General features: G+C 40.2%; 1 protein-coding gene across 3 annotated transcripts in view; it reads left to right on the forward strand.

The window, feature by feature from the left end:
• The window catches only part of adgrg6 (adhesion G protein-coupled receptor G6), a 121,094-nt gene that overhangs the window by 67,730 nt on the left and 28,825 nt on the right, over positions 1 to 24,539 (forward strand). For all 3 annotated transcript variants that reach the window (XM_037537391.1, XM_017701075.2, XM_017701076.2), the window contains 9 exons: positions 783 to 894; positions 1,050 to 1,138; positions 1,270 to 1,471; positions 3,351 to 3,516; positions 7,582 to 7,722; positions 13,432 to 13,554; positions 15,329 to 15,374; positions 15,526 to 15,632; positions 17,762 to 17,889. In XM_037537391.1, the coding sequence (XP_037393288.1) occupies positions 783 to 894; positions 1,050 to 1,138; positions 1,270 to 1,471; positions 3,351 to 3,516; positions 7,582 to 7,722; positions 13,432 to 13,554; positions 15,329 to 15,374; positions 15,526 to 15,632; positions 17,762 to 17,889 (1,114 nt within the window). The remainder of the gene's footprint in view (positions 1 to 782; positions 895 to 1,049; positions 1,139 to 1,269; positions 1,472 to 3,350; positions 3,517 to 7,581; positions 7,723 to 13,431; positions 13,555 to 15,328; positions 15,375 to 15,525; positions 15,633 to 17,761; positions 17,890 to 24,539) is intronic.

Below are 24,539 nucleotides of genomic sequence, written 5' to 3' on the forward strand. Positions count from 1 at the left end.
GGCCTAGCCAGTCTCCAGACCTGAATCCAATAGAAAATCTTTGGAGGGAGCTTAAAGTCCGTGTGGCCCAGCGACAGCCACGAAACCTGAAGGCTCTGGAGGAGATCTGTATGGAGGAGTGGGCCAAAATCCCTGCTGCAGTGTGTGCAAACCTTGTCAAGAACTACAGGAAACGTCTCATCTCTGTAATTGCAAACAAAGGTTTCTGTACCAAATATTAAGTTTCTTTTTCTGGTGTATCAAATACTTATTTCACACAATAAAATGGAAATTAATTATTTAAAAATCATACAATGTATTTTTCTGGATTTTTGTTTTAGATTCCATCACTCACAGTTGAAGAGTACCTATGATAAAAATTACAGTCTTCTACATGCTTTGCAAGTGGGAAAACCTGAAAAATCAGCAGTGTATCAAATACTTGTTCTCCCCACTGTATTTTATATCTTCACAGAAAAAGAGAATGAAATTGAAATAATAATAAAAACATAATTTCTTCCTTTGGTAAATATCGAAAACTGGTCCCACAGCCCTGAACACCACACAAGAGTGAAATATTTAACGCTAACTATTTACATTAACTGAGGTCCCAAAAGATTAATTCATTAATTATGGAAATACTCATTAGTTGCAGCCCTGGATGTGAGTAATTTGCACATAGGTGCCCTGTGAAGAAATGCTTTGTTACAATGTCTTATCCACTTGATTTTTCTGTAAATTTGCTGTTGTAAAAAGCGCTATATAGATTAGCTTTGACTTATCTCATGTGGCTTACTCTGTAGAAAACTGTCCGGAGGAGGACACGCTCCATTATAAATGGTTAGAGACGAGACCATTAGACACCAAGAACATCTCCTGCTTCCCCTACAAAGAGCAGAATGCAAGTAGGACATGGTGAGTAAACAGTGGACGCATCTATATTAGAAATCCTTGCAAAGATATAAGGGTATGAAAAGTAAATGATTTTGTTGTTAACCCATCTATCTCATTACACGTCAGTAGACCCGGTAAATGCTAATTACTAATGAAAGTCTCTGTTCTTCTCTCAGCATGATCAGCCCTGATAATTATACATCATTTTGGGGCCAACCAGACTTCAGTAGCTGCAAAGATATAGAAGAAATTGAAGTTTCATCAGGTAGGCAGTCTTCAAATAATAATAAACTGACAGATGTTTTTAATAATCTATTAAACTTATATTCTGAAATTGAAAAAAAGTCCTGTATACTGTGTAAGTCACCTCAGCATAATGACCTTACTTGGAAACAGGGAACGCTGTAGAGGTGGCTGTCCATCTTGCTGACATCACAAACAATGAGCTGTCCACTGCGGAGGTTTCACAAGTTGTTACTGTGGTGAAGAAGCTGGTGAACGTGGCTCGAATCAATGCCACCCTGGCCACTACTGTGGTCACCATTATCTCCAACGTGATGATCACCTCCGACTCTGCACAGATGGCTGCCTCAGGAACGTAGGTGCTTTTTCTGGCTGTCAAGTTAATGTTGGTGTAGTTAGGGTTGGATATTGTTTGGAAAATTTTAGTCCTGATACCGATACGATACCTTGAATACCTAGAGAAAAGCTAAATACGATATCGATACCAAATACTTTTGCGATATTTTTTTTTCCAGTGACCAACAAGTATTGATCACTGTGGTCTGCAACTGTCTATCCAAAGCATCATGTCAGAGCAGGGAATCATGCTTTCTGGGCTTTAGGAATAACACAGCTTGTAATAATGCAGAATGACTCAACAGTCACGGTCACTGCTCGAAAGCAAAAGATGCACGTCTTTCATCCAAGCAAACTTGTCAAAAACTTTTCTCAAAGTCCACCAATCTATGAATGAATTCAAGTGACAGCATAGCAAGAGCAGCCAGGGAAAGCAGGAGAGTGTCTTTAGCTACACTCACAGTTAGCCATGTTTTTCTCTTGAACCTCTCTGGACTGAGGGAGCAGTTTTTTTGTCCTTTCCAGACTGAATGATGTTGAAATCCTCTGGCTGGTGTCCCAAACATTATTCTCTAATTTCTGCTGTAATGGCTGGAACCAAATTTTAACTTACATTGCATTTTTAATTCATTATATTGCCTTACTATTATGAGCAGCTACCACAACTGATAAGGAACAATAGCCAGCTGTATACCCAAACCGTAAACAACGTTACTGAACGTCTGGACGTATGTTAATGTATTATTTTTTTAATGGCTTTTCTCAGCATGGGGCCAACGTGACTGGGCCCCACAGCTGATCGTTGGAAGCGTGTTGAATGCAGAGTGTAACTGCTTACTTGGTTAGACGAGCGCTGACAGGCCCCACGCTCACCAGACCAGGACTGCTAGGAGAACAGGTTATAATACTAATTTGATGTCACTTTCTTCTGAAGTGTCTTGGTCAGTACCTTTTGGGTACACTAGTTGTAGATTAGAAAATGCTGTAAAGCAGTGATTCTCAACCTGGGGATAATTAATCATCATAATTGGTCATCAATAATAAAGCTTATCCAAATCCTCCAAATCCATTTCACTCTACCAACTGTTTGAGGTGACCTCATGATTTTGTTTTTCAAAAAAAAATAAATAAAGAGTTTGTGTTATTGTCAGAGTGAAGGGGGTAACAATGGCCTACAAAGATGCTGAGCTCTAACAAAAATAATGCTCCATCTGGTCTGATTGAAGGCAGTGTGCAGTGGCACTTAGCCAAGCAACTAATAATATGTAGGATTATTAGTAATATGTGGCATGAATATCCTGGTTAGATGTAATAAAATGAATTGAAATGGAGTTTTATGTATGGTACTGTGTTTTCTATAAAAGTAGGATGATGCTGTCCTTACTGTTGAATGCACTGTCGTAGTTTCTGAGCGGCCCTAGGCACACTTTCGGTAAGGGTTTACATTAAGGGGTTATTATTGATTTGTATCATCAGTGATGCAATAATTTTTTTCTTTTTTTACTTTCTTAGAAAAATAGTTTATTTTAAACTTTGCTAGATGATGTTTTGTACACATCAGAATAAGTGGTTGGTTGGTGTAGTGGGTTACACCACTGTCTTCTGCTCTGTAGGCTGGGGTTCAATCCCCTACCTGGGTAAGCACCCTACACTATACCAATAAGAGTCCTTGGGCAAGACTCCTAATGCTACCTTTGTCTGCCTGTGTAAAATGATCATATTGTATGTCGCTCTGGATAAGAGCGTCTGCCAAATGCTATATATGTAAATAAGTGAAATGACCACATTGAGATATCAAGTTATTAAACAAGGTATATTAAAAGGATAAAGTAGACACTTTTGCCTCACACTGCCTGATTAATAAGCTATGTGCTACAACATTATGCCTCTTCAATCAGTGCTCTGAAAACCATGGAGGAACTGGTGCAGAAGATTGAGTTCGATGGCCCATCCCTGAGCATCACCTCCAAGAACCTGGCAGTGGGCATCTCAGCTCTTAACACCAGTAGTTTCAATGGAACCAGCTTCAGCGCCTTTATTCCTCCCAATGGCACCGACCCCCAGGTACCTCTCTTTATGTCTCTTTATGTATGGTGCTTTCATAGATTCCAGCAAGCATCAGATGTAATAAAGGCTGATTTAGACTATTTTGATGTCATTTTATTTCATTTTATTTATGACAACTGAAGCTTGTTGGAATAAGCCTATAAATGTTTATATACATACACCGATCAGGCATAACATAATGACCACTATAGTCCATCTGGTTGTCTGCATACTTTGTTATACCCCTTTTACTCTGTTGTTCAGTGGTCAGGACCCCCATGGACCCTCACAGAGCAGGTAACACTAATGTGGTGGTAGTATGTTAGTGTGTGTTGCGCTGGTACGAGTGGATCAGACACAGCAGTGCTGCTGGAACTTTTAAACACTGTGTCCACTCACTGTCCACTCTATTAGACACTCCTACCTTGTCAGTCCACCTTGTAGATGTAAAGTCAGAGACGACAGCTCATCTGCTGCTGCAGAGTTTGTGTTGGTCATCCTCTAGTCCTTCAACAGTGGTCACGGGACGCTGCCCACAGGACGCTGTTGGCTGGATATTTTTTGTTGCTGGATTATTCTCAGTCCAGCAGCGACACCGAGGTGTTTAAAAACTCCAGGAACATTGCTGTGTCTGATCTACTCAGACCAGCACAACACACACTAACACACCACCACCAATGTTGCAGTGCTGAGAATGACCCCCCCACCCAAATAGTACCTGCTCTGTGAGGGTCCATGGGGGTCCTGACCACTGAAGTACAGGGTAAAAGGGGCTACAAAGTTCACCTATACAGTAAGTGGAGCTGATAAAATGGACAATGAGCGTAGAAACAAGGAGGTGGTCAGAATGTTACGCCTGATTGGTGTAAATGTCTTTTGTTATGAGAGGCTTATGTAGGTGTAGTGTAGCTTCATGAACATAACCTACAGTAAGGTGCTGCCCACTGATTGCTTACAGGCTCTATAATTGGTCTAAATCGGTCTATAAAGTCAGTTATACATAATATCATTCAGTATTGTAGAAGGACCAGTGATACCCATTAAATATTCAGAAAAAGGTATAGAGATGCAATAAATCATGATAACAATGGCATATTACCATATTGTCCACCCCTAATATCCAGTGGTGGACGAAGTACACAAACCATGTACTTGAGTTAAAGTAGAGACACGCAAGGTAAAATATTACTCCAGTAAAAGTAGAAGTTCCTCCCTTTAGACCTCCACTTGAGTAAATGTACTAAAGTATTTACCTTCAAATGTACTTAAGTATAAAGTAAAAGTACTAAAAGAGTAATTATGGCTCTGATGTCCTGTTATCATTTTTATAACAAGACTCGCTTCATGAACTCATTTTAGGTGAAAATCCTCCAGTGTCTCTCTTGGTAAACCAGTCTTTTAATAGAAGGTCATTAATTAGTGACGCTGACGTCTATTAAAATGATCATAAGCACAAAACACTGAAGGTAAACAGTTTCCATCAGGGAGAACCGAGTGGCTCTGAAATCACTTTTAACAAACAAGCAAATTTTACGCTGCTCTGCTGACGTTGAACCGTGTGCTGCACTGGGTCGGTATGACCAACAGGTCAAAACAAGCTCTAAACAAAGTGACCGCTGTGCCCTGATTGGTGCTCTGGCTTTGTGCTTCTTTTGTTTTGACATGTTACGTTTTTATACACACAGAAACCAAAAGGAACAACAGATTTCTCAAAATGTAGCGGAGGAAAAAGTCAGATATTAAACTTTGAAATGTAGTGGAGTGAAAGAATAAAGTCACCCAAAATGGAAAAACTTCAGTACAGATACACGAAAAAATACTAAAGTACAGAAACTAATTACATTTACTTAGTTACTGTCCACCACTGCTAATATCTAAGTCTTCATGTCTTGTGTATGCCAAAAACAATGATGCATTGTATTTGCTTGTTTCTTTCAAGCTCCTCAGACAAAAACATTTTGAATCCACCGTTTCTTCTTTAATACTTGCAGGGAGAAGAACAAACCAGTAGAAATGATCCAGAATTACTTGGAAATAAATCGTGTGACATTAACTTTCATTACAAGTTTTTTCCTTTTTCTGAAAAGTTACTGTTTTGGAGAAAGAGGTTTCGTTCTGACCTGCAACAAAATCATTTCAGTTGATTTTTCAGTGTGTGCTGCTTCTTTACGTAGGCCTTCTAAGTAACGGCTATTATCCCACCACCCAAAGATCTCTGGCTTTCTATGAGTGCTTTTACAGTGGGTTTCTAACAATAAATCCACAGTAAGGAGATGTGGCATGTTGTGCCATGTCTATTGGCCAGAACCTAAGCCAATGGGTAAAGAGCCCAGGAAAGTTTATGAATGGAAAGAGTAACTTCACCCTGCCTCAAGGTGACTCGGAAGACGAGAGAAAAAAAGTGAAAGGCCTGGTTTACCTCAAAAAGCAGAGAACACCTCGGCTTGCTTTGCATGTTCATTCTGAAATTTTGCTTTCAGAGCATTTGATTTGATTTGTGTTGCTGATATTGTGATTCTATACAGTAGGAGGGAGTAAACTCATAACTTCCACATTATCTTAAAACACATAAACACATTAAAGAGCTGTCATCAGCTCGCCTTCATTTCTTTCCTCGCATTCTTCCATTGTTCTGCATCAGTTCACAGGGTCTCTGGAGGCTCTTGATGTTAACCATTTCAGTTGTATGTCATTCGTTTGTTATACACAAGTGCCTCTCTGGGTGCAGAGAAACATGCCTGAGCATTACGCTTTCAAACTTCAGAGGGGCAGGGATTTCTTTTTCCTCCCCTCTGGTCACTGATTCACACCATCTGGTCCTACTGCTTGCTTAAGTCATAAAAACGGCAGGAGCGAAAATCTGCTGGAGACGAGTGCGCAGGTTCGAACTTCAAAAGAAATAGATGACTGATTGTACACCTGAACCATAGAACCATGTGGAAAATAACCACAGTACATCACTTTCTTTGCTCCCATGTACACTTTAGAGTTAATGACCATCTCGGTCCCTGGAAGAATAAGTTATTATTAGCATTAGTATTAGTAGTAGTAGTAGTATAGTATAATAATAGTAGTAGTAGTAGTAGTAGTAGTATAGTAGTAGTAGTAGTATAGTAGTAGTAGTATAGTAGTAGTAGTAGTATAGTAGTAGTAGTAGTAGTCATCGTCGTCGTAATATTAGGCCTGTGTCCAGTGGTGGTTAATCGAGTTTCCCTGGTAACAGCTCCTATAAATAAATTTACCACCAGTTTAAAAAAAAGTTGTTCATTTATTGATTTATTTTCATAGCAAAACACGAGTACACATGAACATAACGGAATTATAAACACTAAATGATCTGATATCTATATTATGTAACAGTTATTTCCGGCCACGTGAGCTGATTGGTTGAGAAGCATTCTAACCGCACCATAACATCACAGGTTTTTCACAAACACTATATCACCCCATCAAGACGCCGTGCTAAGCAATGACTCTGACAGCTGTAGGAGACGCTCAAGCCATTTGAACATTTTTACTTCTTACTTTGCCACAAACAGAAAACGGACACTTTTAAGATCGACAGCCGTTTTGGTCCGACTCTGAAGATGAGACGACACTAAATTCCCAAACTGTCGTCACCACTGAGCAGCATTTCTCAGCTGATAAAATGGACAATGAGCATAGAAACAAGGAGGTGGTCGTAATGTTACGCCTGACTGGTGTATATTCAGGTGTACAACTACTGCTATAATTATGATAGAAGCAACACTTTTCCGTCTGGTAATTTAGAGGTGGACCTCAACAGTGAATTGGATGTGGGAACAAACAAAGTCATAGTGCGGAAGTTGAAGCTTAAGTTTTGTCAGTTAGATTAACATAATGACAGCATTCAACCAGTGCAGCTCAACAGCTGCCTTTTTAGCTCAGTCTCATTTACATTACTTGTGGGAGTGCTGTGGTTTGCATGAAATAAATCACTAAATGAATTTATTTTATTTTTTATTTTTTGGTAAACCAGCCATATATGAGTTTTTATATGAGCTCAGTTAACACTCACAGTCCTGGTTGTTTGATGCTTCTCTCTGTATGCTCTCTCCTTAGATTCATTTTGAGTCAGAAATCCAGAACCCGCTGGCCGCTGTCACACTGCCTGCCACGTTACTGAATAACCTGAGCACCGCCGACATTGAGACCATCTCCAGAATAAATTTCATGTTCTTTAGCAAAACTGGGCTCTTCCAGGTGAGTTCTGACCCAAGAGTTGTTCTTGAACTTTCTCCTTGTATGTTTCCACCTGCAGTTTTTGGGAATCGAGTGAATCTCATCTAAAGTTATCATGTGCTGAATAAAATTTATTGTTGGTTTTGTATTAAATCAGCCTACTTTGTTCAAATTCTGATGCATGTCTTTATCTACAGCATTTTGGATCAATAATGGTACGGTAATAATACTCTATGACTGAGCACACTAACTGCCAGAGTCAGTCTTTTAAAGGGCTAACCCTGAGAAGTCACAGTTCTTGTTGATAACAAAAGCTTGTCATTTGGTGTTAATTGTTTCGTGCTCATAACTAATCCAAACTACCAGAGAAATTCTGTCAGAAATATGGACTTTAAAGTTTGTCAGTAGCACATTTGTTTTTATATCTTGACATTTTATTTGACTTTTTTTTTTTTATTTGAACATTTTTGTTATTTTGCTGCAAGAACAGAAAAATCCTTTTTTGTCACTTATTGAAACAGAATGTAAATTTGAATGTAATTAATTGTGCAAATTTCTTTGTAATTAATTAATTATTTGAGCAGCAGGCCAGTTGCACCGTGAAAGCTCCAACTCTTGACTTCAAAGTTAAAGTCAAAGTGAGCTTTGTTGTCATTGAGACTGTACAACAAACAATGCAGAGCTGAATGAGACATTTCTCCAACTGCGACGTGCAATAATATAGACAGTATAGACAGACATAAAACTTACAAATATTGCACGTTGTATAGAAACAAAAAATTGCACATTGTTCTCAGTGATAGTGTTATTTAAGCAGTAGAACCCAGGAGGGAGTGTGTTATCGTGAAATAACTTCACGGCTGTGATTTGGTGGCCATAGATAGTTATTGGCAATAACACACTCCTCGAGTGTTCTACTGCTTTAATACAACAGTTAAATAAATAAAGTAAGAAATGAATAAACTGAGCCATCAGAGTAACGAGCTCCGCCCACTCGCTGCACAGCCGGCAGTTCGTTCTCCAGCTCCTTACACTAAATTCCCAAACTGTCATCACCACTGAGCAGCTTTTCTGTTTTTTATTGTGTCAGTTTTATGGCTCAGTCTGATTTGGTCAGACTCTGAAGATCAGACACGTTTGGTGAATGGTGTTGGGTTCATTTCTGGCTTCTGTCACAGCTGCTGACTGAAAAGCTGCTCAGTGGTGACGACAGTTTGGGAATTTAGTGTAAGGAGCTGGAGAATGAACAGTGTGCAGTGAGTGGGCGGAGCTCGTTACTCTGACGTAGCAACAAGCTGCTCGTTAAGGAGCTATAATTTGGAGGAAGGAACTGAACATTAAAACATATTAAACGCCGCGTTCACGGCCAGTTTATTCATTTCTTACTGTACTTATTTAACTGCTGTATTAAAGCAGTAGAACACCCAAGGAGTGTGTTATCACCGATATTTCAAGATAACACACTCTCTGTCAGATTCTATCGCTTAAGTGTAACAGGAAATGTAAAGCTGACACTGGTGAATAGTGATAAGTGCTCAAGTGATGAGAGAATAGTAAATATTACACAGAAAAAGAATTTATATAGAAGACAGAGTTCTAAGAAAGTGTTCAGACAGCCTGTGTGTGTTCAGGGGTTTGAGAGTCCTGGTAGGCCTGTGTGTTGTGTGTTGGAGGGAGTTGAGTCATCTGACGGCCTGTGGGAAGAAGCTCCTGCTGAGTGTGGTGGTCTTGCAGCTAGTTTGCTATGCATTATTTAAAATCAGTGCTGTTCTAAAGTGGAAAACGTTTTTCATCATTAACCAGTTCGTACAGTCATCCGAGTGCATCTGAGTCCTGTTTAATATGTATTAATACCTAACAAACGTGTGGTGCCCTCCTCACATTGCTTGGAAAATTTTACTTATATCATACATCTAAAGGCATCAAATGTACATGGTTTTCTGTTTACCCCAAAATGCAGTCGATCAGCCAAGATATGTGCTTCTTTAGTTTAGAAATGAAGCTATGAGGCTAATGTTGCTAACAAACACTGGAAGTCAAAGTTTTGTGTTCAAATTTAAGCAGTGCAGCACTTTTACTGTAGCACCTCACGCTGCGTTTACACTCCTCCACCACATCAGGACTTCGCAACGTATACCATTCATTCTGATGGATGATAATAAACTGAAATGACGGATATTGATTGCAAGTGGTAAACAACCTTAATCCCAAACTCAATCCAAGTTTAAGATTGTTAAAGGAAACATGGTAACACTTTCTATGAATGTCAACTTTGTAATCATCTATAAACAGATTCTTAACATGTTATAATGCATTTTTAAGGCATTATAAACATGGCTATAAATATTTATAAATATGCATTGGACGTTATAGCCATGCTTACTATGCATTATGAATTGTTAACATTATGCATTATATGTACTGTTCATAACAAAGTATAAGAGCTCATAAGCTGTATTTGTCCACTCAAAGTAAAGTGAGGCGTACTGCACTGAAGCGTCCTCCAGTGTTAAGAGTGAGGCTTCAAGTTGAAGTATTTACTGAAGGATTTACTGAAACACTAAAACATCCACAATAAAGCTCATTACAGGCTTCAGATGTCAGAGTTTAAACTAGTGCTGCCATCAGTGTTTCACCCAATGTGGGAAAGTCAATGTACACCACTGTAAATGTACACCACCGTTTGCCTGGCACTAACTTAACACTGCATATACAATAAAACGCAAGCAGAAATCAGCATCACTGTACTGTAGTGTAGTGTAGGGATACAGAGTGAAGTGTTCTAGCGGAGGGGCTCATGGGTACTGATGTAATGTAACATTTAAAGTGAGAGCACTGGTTAAGAAAAGTGCAGTGACTATTTTGGCACTGACAGTTTAACATGTTATTAACACTATTTATAATGCATTATATTAACAATCCATAATGTGTAATAAATATGGCTATAAAGTGTAATTCAGTGTAATTAATTTTTATATATGTAGAACCATGTTTATAATGCTGTATGAATGCATTATAATATGTCATAAATGTGTTTATAGTTTACAAACCAGACATTCATAGAAAGTGTTACCAAAAACAGAGTGAAGATGCATACTGTGGTGTATTTCTGGTTTATAAAAAAAAAAAAAACATTATTTGCATAAATATTGATGAGCAAGACTACGTTTTAATTGGATTTTGCAGGGAACTCACTCATAACACCGACACGCAAGCAACTGAAGAGGGAGGGTGAGTTCATGTCCGTTCAGACTCACTTCTTTGAGGCGTTCTCTGGTGCAGCTGTAGATTTTAAAACGTCCTTTTGGAAATATTCCTTGTTTCGTAATGTGAAAAAGGATCAACATGTACACAGAGATTTTGCAGTAACTTTACTGAACATTACTGGTTTGTTTGTGGTTCGTGGCCAAAGCCACAGCCTGCATGTGTCTACATTAAAAAGAAATGGGTAGTAATATAGCAGATTTCTTTTGTTTATTGATGCAACATCTCATTTTGTTAAGTTTATTGTTACTTGATAAGCAAGTCGGTAAAATTGTACTATACCTATGTAGTGACGTTTACAACACAGCCTTGTGCTCCATCCTTCCAGCATTTGAAGGTGGAATCGATCTGGAAATTGGGACATTATGGTTGACATTAAATTGGGATGATCTGTCAGTGGCATTTTAGCATTGTTATTTTTTTTGTGCAATAGTCTGTGTAGCTCATAGATGCAATCTGAGGTAAATATATGAAGATTTTGGCATATATGTGTGGAAATAGTTTTGGTGACTATTGACTTCTAGTGTTTGTTAGCAGTTTTAAACTAAGGACGCAAAACTTGGACACCAAAAACGTCTGAAGTGAATGCTTCTGGAAAAAACACTGTAAATTACAACCCCATTTCCAAAAAGTTGGGACGCTGTGCAGAATGTAAATAAAAATAGAATGCAATGTTATGCAAATCATGTAAACTAAATTCTTAAAGGGAAATAAGACAACGACAATGTATCAAATGTTAAGACTGAGAACCTGCATTGTTTAATTTATATATATATATATATATATACAGTTCTATTGTATTGTCATAAATATCTGCCCATTTTGAATTTGATGCCAGCAACACATTCCAAATGTTTACCGCTGTGTTTCATCACCTCTTTTTTTTTTAACAGCACTCTGTAAGTGTTTGGGAACTGAAGAGATGCGGCTGTAGTTTAGGAAGTGAAATGTTTTCCATTCTTATTCCATACAGGATTTCAGCTGCTTATCAGTTCAAGATCTCTTTTGTCATATTTTTCATTTGAGTCAATTGAGAATGTGGTTTGACATTGTCTTGCTGAAATAATCAAGGCCTTCCCTGAAAAGGACGTCATCTGGACGGCAGCTTATGTTCCAAAACATGTATGTATCATTCAGCATTAATGGTGCCTTCATAGATGAGCCCATCACCCATGCCATGTGCACTAATGCCCCCCTAAACCATCATGAATACTGGCTTGTGAACTGTGCACTGATAACAAGCTGAGTGGTCTTTAGTCTGGAGGACACAGTGTCCATGATTTCCAAAAAGAATTTCAAATGTTAATTTGTCTGACCACAGGACACTTTTCCACTTCCCCTCAGTCCATTTTAAATGAGCTCAGGCCCAGAGAAGGTGGCAGCATTTCTGGATATCTGTTTATATTTGGCTTCTTCTTTGTGTTTTAGTTTTAACAGCATTTGTGGAAGCAGTGATGAACTGTTTTCACAGACACTGGTTTTCAGAAGTGTTTCTGAGCCCATGCAGTGATTTCCACTACAGAATCATGTCTGTTTTTAATGCAGTGCTGCCTGCAAATACTGGTTTTTGGTCTTGTCCCTCAGATACAGAGATTTCTCCAGATTCTCTGGATCTTTTAATATTATGTACCGTAGACGATGAAAGCAGAAGTTCTTTGTTATTTTACGTTGAGAAACGTTGTTCTTGAATTGCTGCTCTATTTGATCATGCAGTCTTTCACAGAGTGGTGAACCCTCCTCATCTTTACTTCTGGTGCTCTTTTATACCCGATCGTGTTACAGACCTGTTGGCAATTAACCACCAGGTATTTTTTGTAGCATTACACAACTTTACCAGCCTTTTGTTTCCTCCTCCCAACTTCAAATTCAAGATATATATTTCAAAAAACAACAGTTTCTCAGTTTCAACTTTTAATATGTTGTCTTTGTATTATTTTCAGTTAAATATAGGGGTTAAATGATTTGCACATCATTGCATTTTTTTTAATTTTTTTTAGTTTTTATTTACATTTTTCACAGCATCCCAACTTTTTTGGAAATTAAAATGTTGGGTTTTTTTTTTTTTTTTTTTTTGCCGATCTATTTTATTAATGTATGAACGTCCTTAACATCACAATCAGGGATGTCAAGCCAACAATCCTATACTTCATAGACACATAAAATCAGAGAATACAGTGTTACTCAGCTGTTTTCTAAGCAATTTTACTGAGCTGTTTGGAGGTAAGAACCAACATAAAAGAACTACAGATAAATAAATAAAGCTCTAAATGCTCTTAGTAAGAAAAGCCCAATTATCTACAGTTAAGGTTAGTACATTATTGTACTGAGGTGAACAGAAATGTTTTGCTAAATCCCTGATTGTGGCTTTTAACTTTGATGACCCGATGTGCAGCCACACTGTGCTGGTCGGAGACCCTATACTGTGAAAAAGTTTGCACATATGTGTTGTTTAATTGCCTCCTTTAGGACCAACAGAGCAATGGCCTGTCTTTGAACAGTTATGTGGTAGCCAGCAGTGTGGGCAACTTCACCATCAGCAATCTGAGAGATCCTGTCCAAATAGAGATCGCCCATCTACACTCCCTTCAGGTATCAGTCTAACCACTACCACTCAGTTCTCCCTGATGGAAACTGTTTACCTTCAGTGTTTTGTGCTTATGATCATTTTAATAGACGTCAGCGTCACTAATTAATGACGTTCTATTAAAAGACTGGTTTACCAAGAGAGTCACTGGAGGATTTTCACCTAAAATGAGTTCATGAAGCGAGTCTTGTTATAAAAATGATAACAGGACATCAGAGCCAAAGTACTCTTTTAGTACTTTTACTTTAAACTTAAGTACATTTGAAGGTAAATACTTTAGTACTTTTACTCAAGTGGAGGTCTAAAGGGAGGAACTTCTACTTTTAAAGGAGTAATACTTTACCTCTCTACTTTAACTCACGTACACAGTTTGTGCATTTTGTCGACTGCTGCTATTTGGAATGGATTCATGAAGGAGATCAGCAATTCTTCTCAGCCTTTCTCCACCGATTTATCAAAATATCTTCATAATTCAACTGTTGCGATGAAAACGAGGTCATCCAGATGTTCTAAGGTGAAATTCTGGATTGTACAGAATCTCAGATTTTTCACAATAATTTTGCGCTGTTGATAACTGATTTTTCTCTTTTCCGTTTTCTGTAATGTGCTATTTGTTTTATAAGGGAACGATTTCTAATGTGTAAGTCACTGCCTGTTTTGGCCAGGACACTAAGACAAGAGTTTTTTTTTTCATCTTTTTAATTTTTAAAGCCAGATTTCTCCTTAAAGGTAATAATAAAATAAAAGTAATGACAATAATAAAAACACATTTAGCTGAAAAGCAGGTAGAGATGTACTGTTTTAATTTTGACTACAGTTTTAATAAGATGTTAGTATTTCTGTAACGCCGGGGAGTGAAGAGGCGGACGCATATGCAGAGACAAGCAACGTTTATTAAGGGCAAACTAAACCAAAACACAACACGAACACATGGACAGGACTGGGAGGGGCGACAATTTCACCGTGACAGTGATTCTGCCGCTGAGCTCAGGTTTAAATATTGTACAGAAAACTATATTTTTAGCTTAAGTTAAAGTTTTTGGGTGAAACTTCTACTTATTTTTACTTTATTAGTATGAATTCCATTTTACATGCTATAATACATGTTTAAATGTTTTCATGTGCCTGATTTAACTGAATCAAGCGGCACACAATGTTAGGTTACATAGGCACTCCCAAAATTTTATGCTGCTGCGCTGACGTTGAACCGTGTGCTGCACTGGGTCGGTATGACCAACAGGTCAAAACAAGCTCTAAACAAAGTGACCACTGTGCCCTGATTGGTGCTCTTGCTTTGAGCTTCTTTTGTTCTGACATGTTACGTTTTTATACACACAGAAACCAAAAGGAACTACAGATTTCTCAAAATGTAGTGGAGGAAAAAGTCAGATATTAGACTTTGAAATGTAGTGGAGTGAAAGTAAAAAGTCACCCAGAATGGAAAAACTTCAGTACAGATACACAAAAAATACTAAAGTACAGAAACTAATTACATTTACTTAGATACTGTCCACCACTGCTGTGCATACACACCTTTCATAAAGGCCCATGTGGTTCTTGCACATGGATTTGTACATGTTCTGTGCACATTTTGATGTCTGCTATGAACTGAAACTTTTGTTGCAGCTACTACTTTTCATCTTACTAGAAATGTGTGGTGTACAATTAATTACTTTCTAAAAAATGTGCCAACCAAACATACTTCCTCTTCATTTCTAAACCAAGGAAATACATTCATTAAAACAAGTGGTAATTAATATAGATCTGTTTCTCTTTCAGAAGAATGCAAAGCCACAGTGTGTGTTTTGGGATTTCACCATGCAAAGTAAGTTTGACCTGATCTAAATGTAATTTCTAGTAAATAATTAGTAAATAATTTGAATGCTTGAATATTCAAAGTATTTGATTACATCAATAAGAAGACCACGTCACCATGTCAGTAGGCAAGGTGTAACTTTGGGATTTGTGTTTAACAGATGGCAGTGGAGGCTGGAACAGTGAGGGTTGTGTGGTCAGCTCTGAGTCCAGCAGCAACAGGACAGTCTGTTTGTGTAGCCACCTAACACACTTTGGCATTCTGATGGTGAGCTGTACATCTGCTTGATCGTAGGTTCTCCAAACCACTGCACTGAAAATGTGATGAGATAAATTTACTTGATTCAGTTATTTTTCAGTATATTGCATCAACACAGCAAAAGACCAGTGGAGTTGTTGTGGTCATTCTGTAGTCTGCGTTATGCCCATAGTGGGAACTTTTTAAACAAAAACGTTCCAGTCCTGATAGATGTTCCAGACTGTTTGTCCCATGTACATTTTTCTTTTCTCTGAACTCTGAAAGATGCAGCAATTTTCAACTACATTTTGTCAAAATTGTAAAAATTTAAACTAATTCCAAATATAGGCTTGACTACAGAATCACGACACAACGTCAGAGGACTTTTGCCAAGAGTAAATTACATTAAAGACAAAATTGTGTAGATGTGATTTATTTTAGTATACAACAGTTGGTTCCGGCCACGCGAGCTGACTGGTTGAGAGGCCTTGTAATCGTGCTGTTTCACCATAACATCATGTGTTTTTTCACAAACACTGTATCACTCTGTTGAGACGCCATTGCTAAGCAACAATTCTGATGGCTGTAGGAGACGCTCAAGCCATTCGAACGTTTTTACTTCTTACTTTGCCACAAACAGAAAAAAGACACTTTTAAGGTCACATCTGACTGACAGCCGATGTGGTCGGACTCTGAAGATGAGACGACACTAAATTCCCAAACTGTCGTCACCACTGAGCAGCTTTTCAGTCGGCAGCTGTGACAGAAGAAACGCTAAACAACCAGGAATCAGCCAGAAATTAACCCAATACCATTCGCCAAACTAAACAGGCTGTAAGAAGCTTTACAGACTGGCTGGAACAAAACAACATTAATACTGATCTGGAAAAAACTGACCAAACTGAGCTGAACCTGATATTGGGTCAGTTTTATGGCTCAGTCTGATTTGGTCAGACTCTGAAGATCAGACATGTTTGGAGAATGGTGTTGGGTTCATTTCTGGCTGATTCCAGGTTGGTTAGATGTTCTTCTGTCACAGCTGTCGACCAAAAAGCTGCTCAGTGGTGACGACAGTTTGGGAATTTAGTTTAAGGAGCTTGAGAACGAACTGCCGGCTGAGCTGCGAGTGGGCGGAGCTCGTTACTCTGACGTAGCAACAAGCTGCTCGTTAAGGAACTCATTTGGAGGAAGGAACTGAACATTAAAACATATTAAACGCCGCATTCACGGTCCAGTTTATTCATTTCTTACTGTATTTATTTAACTGCTGTATTAAAGCAGTAGAACACTCGAGGAGTGAGTTATCACCGATATTTCAAGATAATACACTCTCTCTCAGATTCTATCACTTAAGTGTAACAGGAAATGTAAAGCTGACACTGGTGAATAGTGATAAAGTGCTCAAGTACTGTATTAAAGCAGTAGAACACTCGAGGAGTGTGTTATCGCCAATAACATCACAGCTGTGATGATCTACGGCAACCAGATCACAGCCATGATGTTATCACACGACAACACACACCCTTTAGTGTTATATTGCTTAATTAACATGTGATTTGTACATTTGAATCAGCTGAATCCAATGTGAAACTAAAACTATCCGAACAGAGCTATTTAACCATTTAGTTCTGTAATCCAGAGCAAAAAACCTGGCCATTTAATCTGCTTTTCTTCATCACTAACGTATTTTTTCAGTGCTGCTGTCACATGTACTTTGATATATGATGTATGTGATCTAATGAAGCTGAAACAGGAGTTGAAACAGCAATAAACGTCAGTCACCTTTTATTGTTACCCTGGTTTAACAACCTCAAAATAAGCTCTTAGTGATCACACACTTGCAGACAAACCATAGAGATGTTTTCGATATGTCTGTATTAAAGAGCACTCTGCTTATTTTATGTAAGGATAAGCAACACAGTGACACAAAAAATCCCACTTGCTGATTTCATGAGTTAATTTTAATGAGTTAAAGGGGATGTTGTCTCTGAATGCATAGCTGACGAGACGTCAGGTCTGATTTGTTAGTCTTTAGCCATGGCTCGCCTCACTCAAATATGCTTGGATCTGGACAAGATCAAGAACAAATGCTGTAAGGACTGTAAGAGAAACCTCTGCAGTAAGTGTAGTTTAAGGAAACTGTCCGTTTTCTTCTACAGGACATTTCCGGAGCTGCAGTTGAAATCGATGAGAGGGACACCAAGATTCTCACCTTTATCACGTACATTGGCTGTGGCATCTCTGCCATCTTCTCAGCGGTCACAATACTGACTTACATTGCCTTTGAGTGAGTTTTTACACTTTCTAACAAAAATCGGTAACACTTTACTGTAGGGTGCTGTTACAAATGACATAACCCTACATAACTGTTTATAAGTGCTTATTACAACAGGCGTCATCTGTCATAAAGGCTACTTTAGCTGACTTTGATCAAAATTGGCAGATGTAACCTTCATAGCGAATGACTGGAACAAGCATTTATTAATAGTTATGTAGGGTTTGTCAGTTGTAATGACAACCTTATGTAGGTGTCATGTAGCCTTATGAACAGCAGTGTTACCCAAAAATCTTCAACTACCCGAATTCTGCGGAATTGTCTATGAGAGTGTAATTGTATGAATCAGTACTTCAAGCTTGTGCTAAGGTTATCGAAAGCACTGTCCAGACGGGACATGGAGATTATGGGGTGATGTCATTTTTACCATGTCAGTAAAGATTCTAGAAGCTTTTATTTACTGTAAAATGAACCATAGAAAAAAAAGCAGGATCATCCCATCATATCTTGTGGAAATAGAAGTTTTTATGGAGCCGCTAAAATAAGCATTTGCTTTTATTGTCTGCAAGTACCCAAATCAAGCCTCTATGTCTTGATCTAACATGTATGACTCTGAACACTGAAGCATAAAAATAATGAAAAAAATCGATTTTGTGTGCCAATGTTGACTTTTGACTTTACATTTCTAGGCTAGCAATTATGTAAATGACACTCTGCATTCGCTTTTGACGGTTAGGTGGATGATTAGGGTAAATTAAATTGGTACCCTTGTCTTTTACAGTCCCTTATGTTCTAGGTATTAACCAGGTAAGTGTGGCGTACAAACTCCAAAGTACTAGCTAATTTAGTTGACAAGATGTTAAGTACCAGGACAGCCTAAATGAATTACTATGAAATGTCTCACAGGTTCTAGGCATTACCCAGGTAAGTGTGAGGTAGAAACTTGGGTAGCATGATGGTAAGCACCATTACCATCTAAGCTAATTACACTGAAATGCCCATCAGGCTGCATGTACTAAGTTTTAAAATAGCATGATAAAATATCTGAAAATCAAATAACAAAAACAAAAAAAACAGGGTTGTCAAAAGGTCGAAATGAGCAGGTATTACCATTGTGACGAATCGTGCTTTCTCTTGCAGTCCGTTTACACCTGCATAACGTGGTCAGAAACCAGTAAAACCATAGAGAGAGTCCCTGCTTTCTGTTTCAGTTCAGATTCAGTTTCGTATCAACACATACATACTATTTAAGACTCTAAAGATTTGAGTCACCTGAGCTCCAACTCACATCCTGTTTATTCTTTTGAAGTTCCAGGTAAATACATTATAACACACAGATACACTACGTTTCCGAAAGTATTCTCTCGTCTCCCTTCACACGCATATGAACTTGAGTGACATCCCATTCTTAATCCATAGGGTTTAATATGATGTTGGCCCACCCTTAACAGCTTCAACTCTTCTAGGAAGGCTTTCCGCAAGGGTTAGGAGTGTGTTTATGGGAATTGTTGACCGTTCTTCCAGAAGCGCATTGGTGAGGTCAGACACTGATGTTGTGATGAGAAGGCCTGGCTCACAATCTCCACTCTAATTCATCCCAAAGGTGTTCTATGGGGTTGAGGTCAGGACTCTGTGCAGGCCAGTCAAGTTCTTCCACACCAAACGGGCTCATCCATGTCTTTATGGACCTTGCTTTTTGCACTGGTGCGCAGTCATGTTAGAACAGGAAGGGGCCGTCCCCAAACTGTTCCCACAAAGTTCAAAATCTCTTGGTGCTGAAGCATTAAGAGCTCCTTTCACTGGAACTAAGTGGCTGAGCCCAACTCCTGAAACACAACCTCACACCGTAATCCACCAAACTTTACACTTGGCACAGTGCAGTCAGACAAGTACCGTTGTCCTGGCAACCGCCAAACCCAGACTCGTCCATCGGATTGCCAGACGGAGAGGTGTGATTGGTCACTCCAGCGAACACATCTCCACTGCTCTAGAGTCCAGTGACGTAATGTAAGGCTTGGATGCAGCTGCTCAGCCATGGAAACCCATTCCATGAAGCGCTCTACACTGATCCAAATAATTGAATTCAGGTGTTCCAAACATTTCCATTGCCACAGGTGTATAAACCAAGCTCCTAGGTCTGCAGACTGCTTCTACAAACATTAGTGAAAGAATGGGTCGCTCTCAAGAGCTCAGTGAATTCCAGTGTGGAACGTGATCGGACGCACCTGGACAACAAGTCCTATTTCCTCACTACTAAATATTCCACAGTCAACTGTCAGTGGTATTATAACAAAGTGGAAATGATTGGGAACAACAGCAACTCAGCCACAAAGTGGTCAGCCATGTAAAATGACACAGATGCTGAGGCGCATAGTGCGCAGAGGTCACCAACTTTCTGTAGTTAATCGATACAAACCTCCAAACTTTGTGGCCTTCAGATCAGCTCAAGAACAGCGTAGAGAGCTTCATAGAATGGTTTTCCATGACCAAGCAGCTGCATCCAAGCCTTACGTTACCAAGCGCAATGTAAAGCGTGGAATGCAGTGGTGTAAAGCGCCGCCACTGGACTCTAGAGCAGTGGAGACGTGTTCTCTGGAGTGACCAATCACGCTTCCCCATCGAATCACACTTCTCTGTATGTCTCCCTTACCTCGAGACCAAGACCAGACTGAAGTGCAGTACTACTGGTGCAATATTAGTGGTTCTGTACATTTCACCACCTCCCCATGTAAAACTAATCAAATCTAAAAATACTTAAGTCTTTCTCACACATCCAAAGCTACGATGATCTCAGCATGGCTTCAAGACTCTGAAAACTTTATTACCTCTTATCTGTGGCTTTTCAAAGAAATTTTTTTCTCTGTCTGCCAGTGTTTTGAAGGACATCTGAAAGGCCATGTTGTTTTAACAGTTGCTCAGAGATGATTGTGCAGAATCCTCTCATGCCAGAGTAATATTACCACTCTACCTTTGTAAACCAAGAAACAGCTTGGGGCTGATATCAGAGCTGAGCCAAGCATTTTAAAAGAAAGAGATCAAACGTGTGAAGATGTTTTTGCTTTCAGAAATAAAAATGTCTTTGGCTACAGAAGACTGTGGATCATGTTCCACAAGGGAATCATATGGGAGTCCTTCAGCTTCACAAACACACACATATGACATTTTGATATTCAATTGTTTATGCATTTCAATCGACTAATAACTGATTAATCAGTTTAAATGTGGCCTGTAAATGTGAAGCTGTAACTTCAACATGTTTGGCAATGTTCTTACAAGCTGAGGTTCATAAAAAAAAAACAACATCTGCACTTTGCCTTTTAATCCCACCCATAATTTTGAGTGACAATTAGTAATAAGCATGAAATCAATGATATAATCATAAATATTTGCATTTTTTGCTCTTTAGGCTGCAGCATCTTTTAAACGCTTTAACATTTTAACATGCTACCCAACAAGCGCACAACATTGTCACAGTGTTGTTGACTTTCTTACAACATTGTTATGTTTTTTCAGAAGGTGGTACTGTTTATGATGTCTGTACAAAGATGTCACAGCCTCATTATTCAGTAACATTGTCATATGTTATTTTATACAACAATTAGTTCTGGACACGCGAGCTGATTGGTTGAGAGGCATTCTAACAGGTTTTTCACAAACACTATCACACCGCTAAGACAACAGTGCTAAGCATGACTTTGACAGCTGTAGGAGACGCTCAAGCCATTTGAACGTTTTTACTTCTTACTTTGCCACAAACAGAAGACGGACACTTTTAAGGTCACATTTGACTGACAGCCGATTTGGTCAGACTCTGAAGATGAGACAACACTAAATTCCCAAACTGTCGTCACCACTGAGCAGCTTTTCAGTCGGCAGCTGTGACAGAAGAACAGCTAAACAACCTGGAATCAGGCAGAAATGAACCCAATACCATTCGACAAACGTGTCTGATCTTCAGAGTCTGACCAAATCAGACTGAGCCATAAAACTGACCCAATATCAGGTTCAGCTCAGTGGTGACGACAGTTTGAGAATTTTGTGTAAGGAGCTGGAGAACAAACTACCGGCTGTGCAGTGAGTGGGCGGGGCTTGTTACTCTGACATAGCAACAAGCTGCTTGTTAAGGAACTATAATATGGAGGAAGGAACTGAACATACTGGCAAACTGTCAGGCGACTCAGAAGGGGAAAGCAGTGTGCCACTAGCACTGTATATAGTGGAGATGGTGTGCTGCTGACTTCGACTGAAGACGTCATTGATCGGTGGAAGGAATACTTTGAGGACCTTCTCAATCCCACCGACACGTTCTCCAGTGAGGAGGCAGAGTCTGGGGACATGGGAATAGGCTTGTCCATTACTAAGGCCGAAGTCGCTAAGGTTTTTAATAAGCTCCTTGGTGGCAAGGCTCCAGGGGTGGATGAGATCCGCCCTGAGTTCCTCAAGGCTCTGGATGTTGTGGGGCTGTCTTGGCTGACATGCCTTTTCAACATTGCGTGGACATCGGGGGCAGTGCCACTGGATTGGCAGACTGGGGTGGTGGTGCCTTTTTTTAAAAAAGGGGACCGGAGGGTGTGTTCCAACTACAGGGGAATCACACTCCTCGGCCTCCCTGGTAAGGTCTATGCAGGGGTACTGGAGAAGAGAGTCCGGCTTATAGTCGAACCTCGGATCCAGGAAGAGCAGTGCAGGTTCCGCCCTGGTTGTGGAACACTGGACCAACTCTTCACCCTATCCAGGTTCATGGGAGTTTGCCCAACCAGTCCATATGTGCTTTGTGGATCTGGAGAAGGCATTCGACTGTGTTCCCCGGGGTATTCTGTGGGAGGTGCTTCGGGAGTACGGGGTACATGGCTCTTTGCTACGAGCCATTCAGGCCCTGTACAAACAAAGCTGGAGTTTGGTTCGCATAGCTGGCAGTAAGTCAGACTCGTTCCCAGTGAGAGTTGGACTCTGTCAGGGCTGCCCTTTGTCACCGATTCTATTCATAATTTTTATGGATAGAATTTCTAGGTGCAGTCAGGGGGTGGAGGGTGTTCGGTTTGGTGACCTGAGGGTCACATCGCTGCTGTTTGCAGATGATGTGGTCCTATTGGGGACATCAGGCCGCGAACTTCAGCTTTCGCTGGATTGGTTTGCAGCCGAGTGTGAAGCGGCCGGGATGAGAATCAGTACCTCTAAATCCGAGACCTTCTCAGGCGGAAAAGGGCAGAGAGCCCTCTCTGGGTCGGGGATAGGCTCTTGCCTCAAGTGGAGGAGTTCAAGTATCTCGGGGTCTTGTTCACGAGTGATGGTACACGGGAGCGGGAGATTGACAGGCGGATTGGTGCTGGTGCAGTGATGCGGCCTCTTTACCGGTCTGTTGTGGTAACGAAAGAGCTGAGCCATAAGGCAAGGCTTTCGATTTACCGGTCGATCTACATTCCCACCCTCAACTATGGTCATGAGCTTTGGGTAATGACCGAAAGAATGAGATCGTGAATACAAGCTGCCGAAATGAGTTTCCTCCGCAGGGTGTCTGGACTCTCCCTTAAAAATAGGGTGAGAAGTTCGGTCATCCGGGAGGGACTCAGAGTAGAGCCGCTGCTTCTTCATGTCGGGAGGAGCCAGCTGAGGTGGTTCGGGCATCTGGTTAGGATGCCTCCTGGACGCCTCCCTCGGGAGGTGTCACAGGCAAGTCCACCTGGGAGGAGACCCCGGGGAAGAGCCAGGACACGTGACTATATCGCCCAGCTGGCCTGGGAGTGCCTCGGAATCCCCCTTGGAGAGCTAGTGGCTGGGGAAAGGGAGATCTGGGCCTCATTGCTCAGGATGCTGCCCCCGTGACCCGAACCCCGGAGAAGCGGAAGATAATGGATGGATGGATGGATGGATAGCACACTCCCTCTCATGTTCTGTTGCTTAAATGACTACCTGCTGGCAAAAAACTTTGCAAAATTCCATGGAGTTCCATGCACAGAATACTGGAACTTAAGAAGGATTCTAGGAAGCTGTGACAATGTACTGACAATGTTGTCACAACTTTCTGAGGAATTGTGTTTCAGTGTTGTGAGCACCAGTCAGTTGTCACAACGTAACTCTACTTTCTGGGTAGTTTTGTAGAAGAGCTATGTGCGAATTGGTTTCCCGAACAAACGGATGGCATTTTTACATGGGAAAACTACACTTTATTTCCAAAAGTGTTCACTCACCCATCCAAGTCATTGAATTCAGGTGTTCCAATCACTTCCATGGCCACAGGTGTATAAAACCAAGCCCCTAGGCCTGCAGACTGCTTCTACAGACATTAGTGAAAGAATGGGTCGCTCTCAGGAGCTCAGTGAATTCCAGCATGGTACCGTGATTGGACACCACCTGTGCAACAAGTCCAGTCGTGAAATTTCCTCACTCCTAAATATTCTACAGTCAACTGTGGTCGGAGTCGTCGCCCACGTAAAATGACAGAGCAGGGTCAGCAGATGCTGAGGCACATAGTGCGTAGAGGTCACACCGCCACTGGACTCTAGAGCAGTGGAAACGTGTTTTCTAGAGTGACCAATCACACTTCTCTGTCTGGAAATCTGAAGGAAAAGTCTAGGTTTGGCAGTTGCCAGGACAACAGTATTTGTCTGACAGCATTGTACCAAGTGTAAAGTTTGGTGGAGGGGGGATTATGGTGTAGACTT

The sequence above is a fragment of the Pygocentrus nattereri genome, chromosome 4 (assembly GCF_015220715.1).
Source record: "Pygocentrus nattereri isolate fPygNat1 chromosome 4, fPygNat1.pri, whole genome shotgun sequence".
Classification (NCBI taxonomy): domain Eukaryota; kingdom Metazoa; phylum Chordata; class Actinopteri; order Characiformes; family Serrasalmidae; genus Pygocentrus; species Pygocentrus nattereri.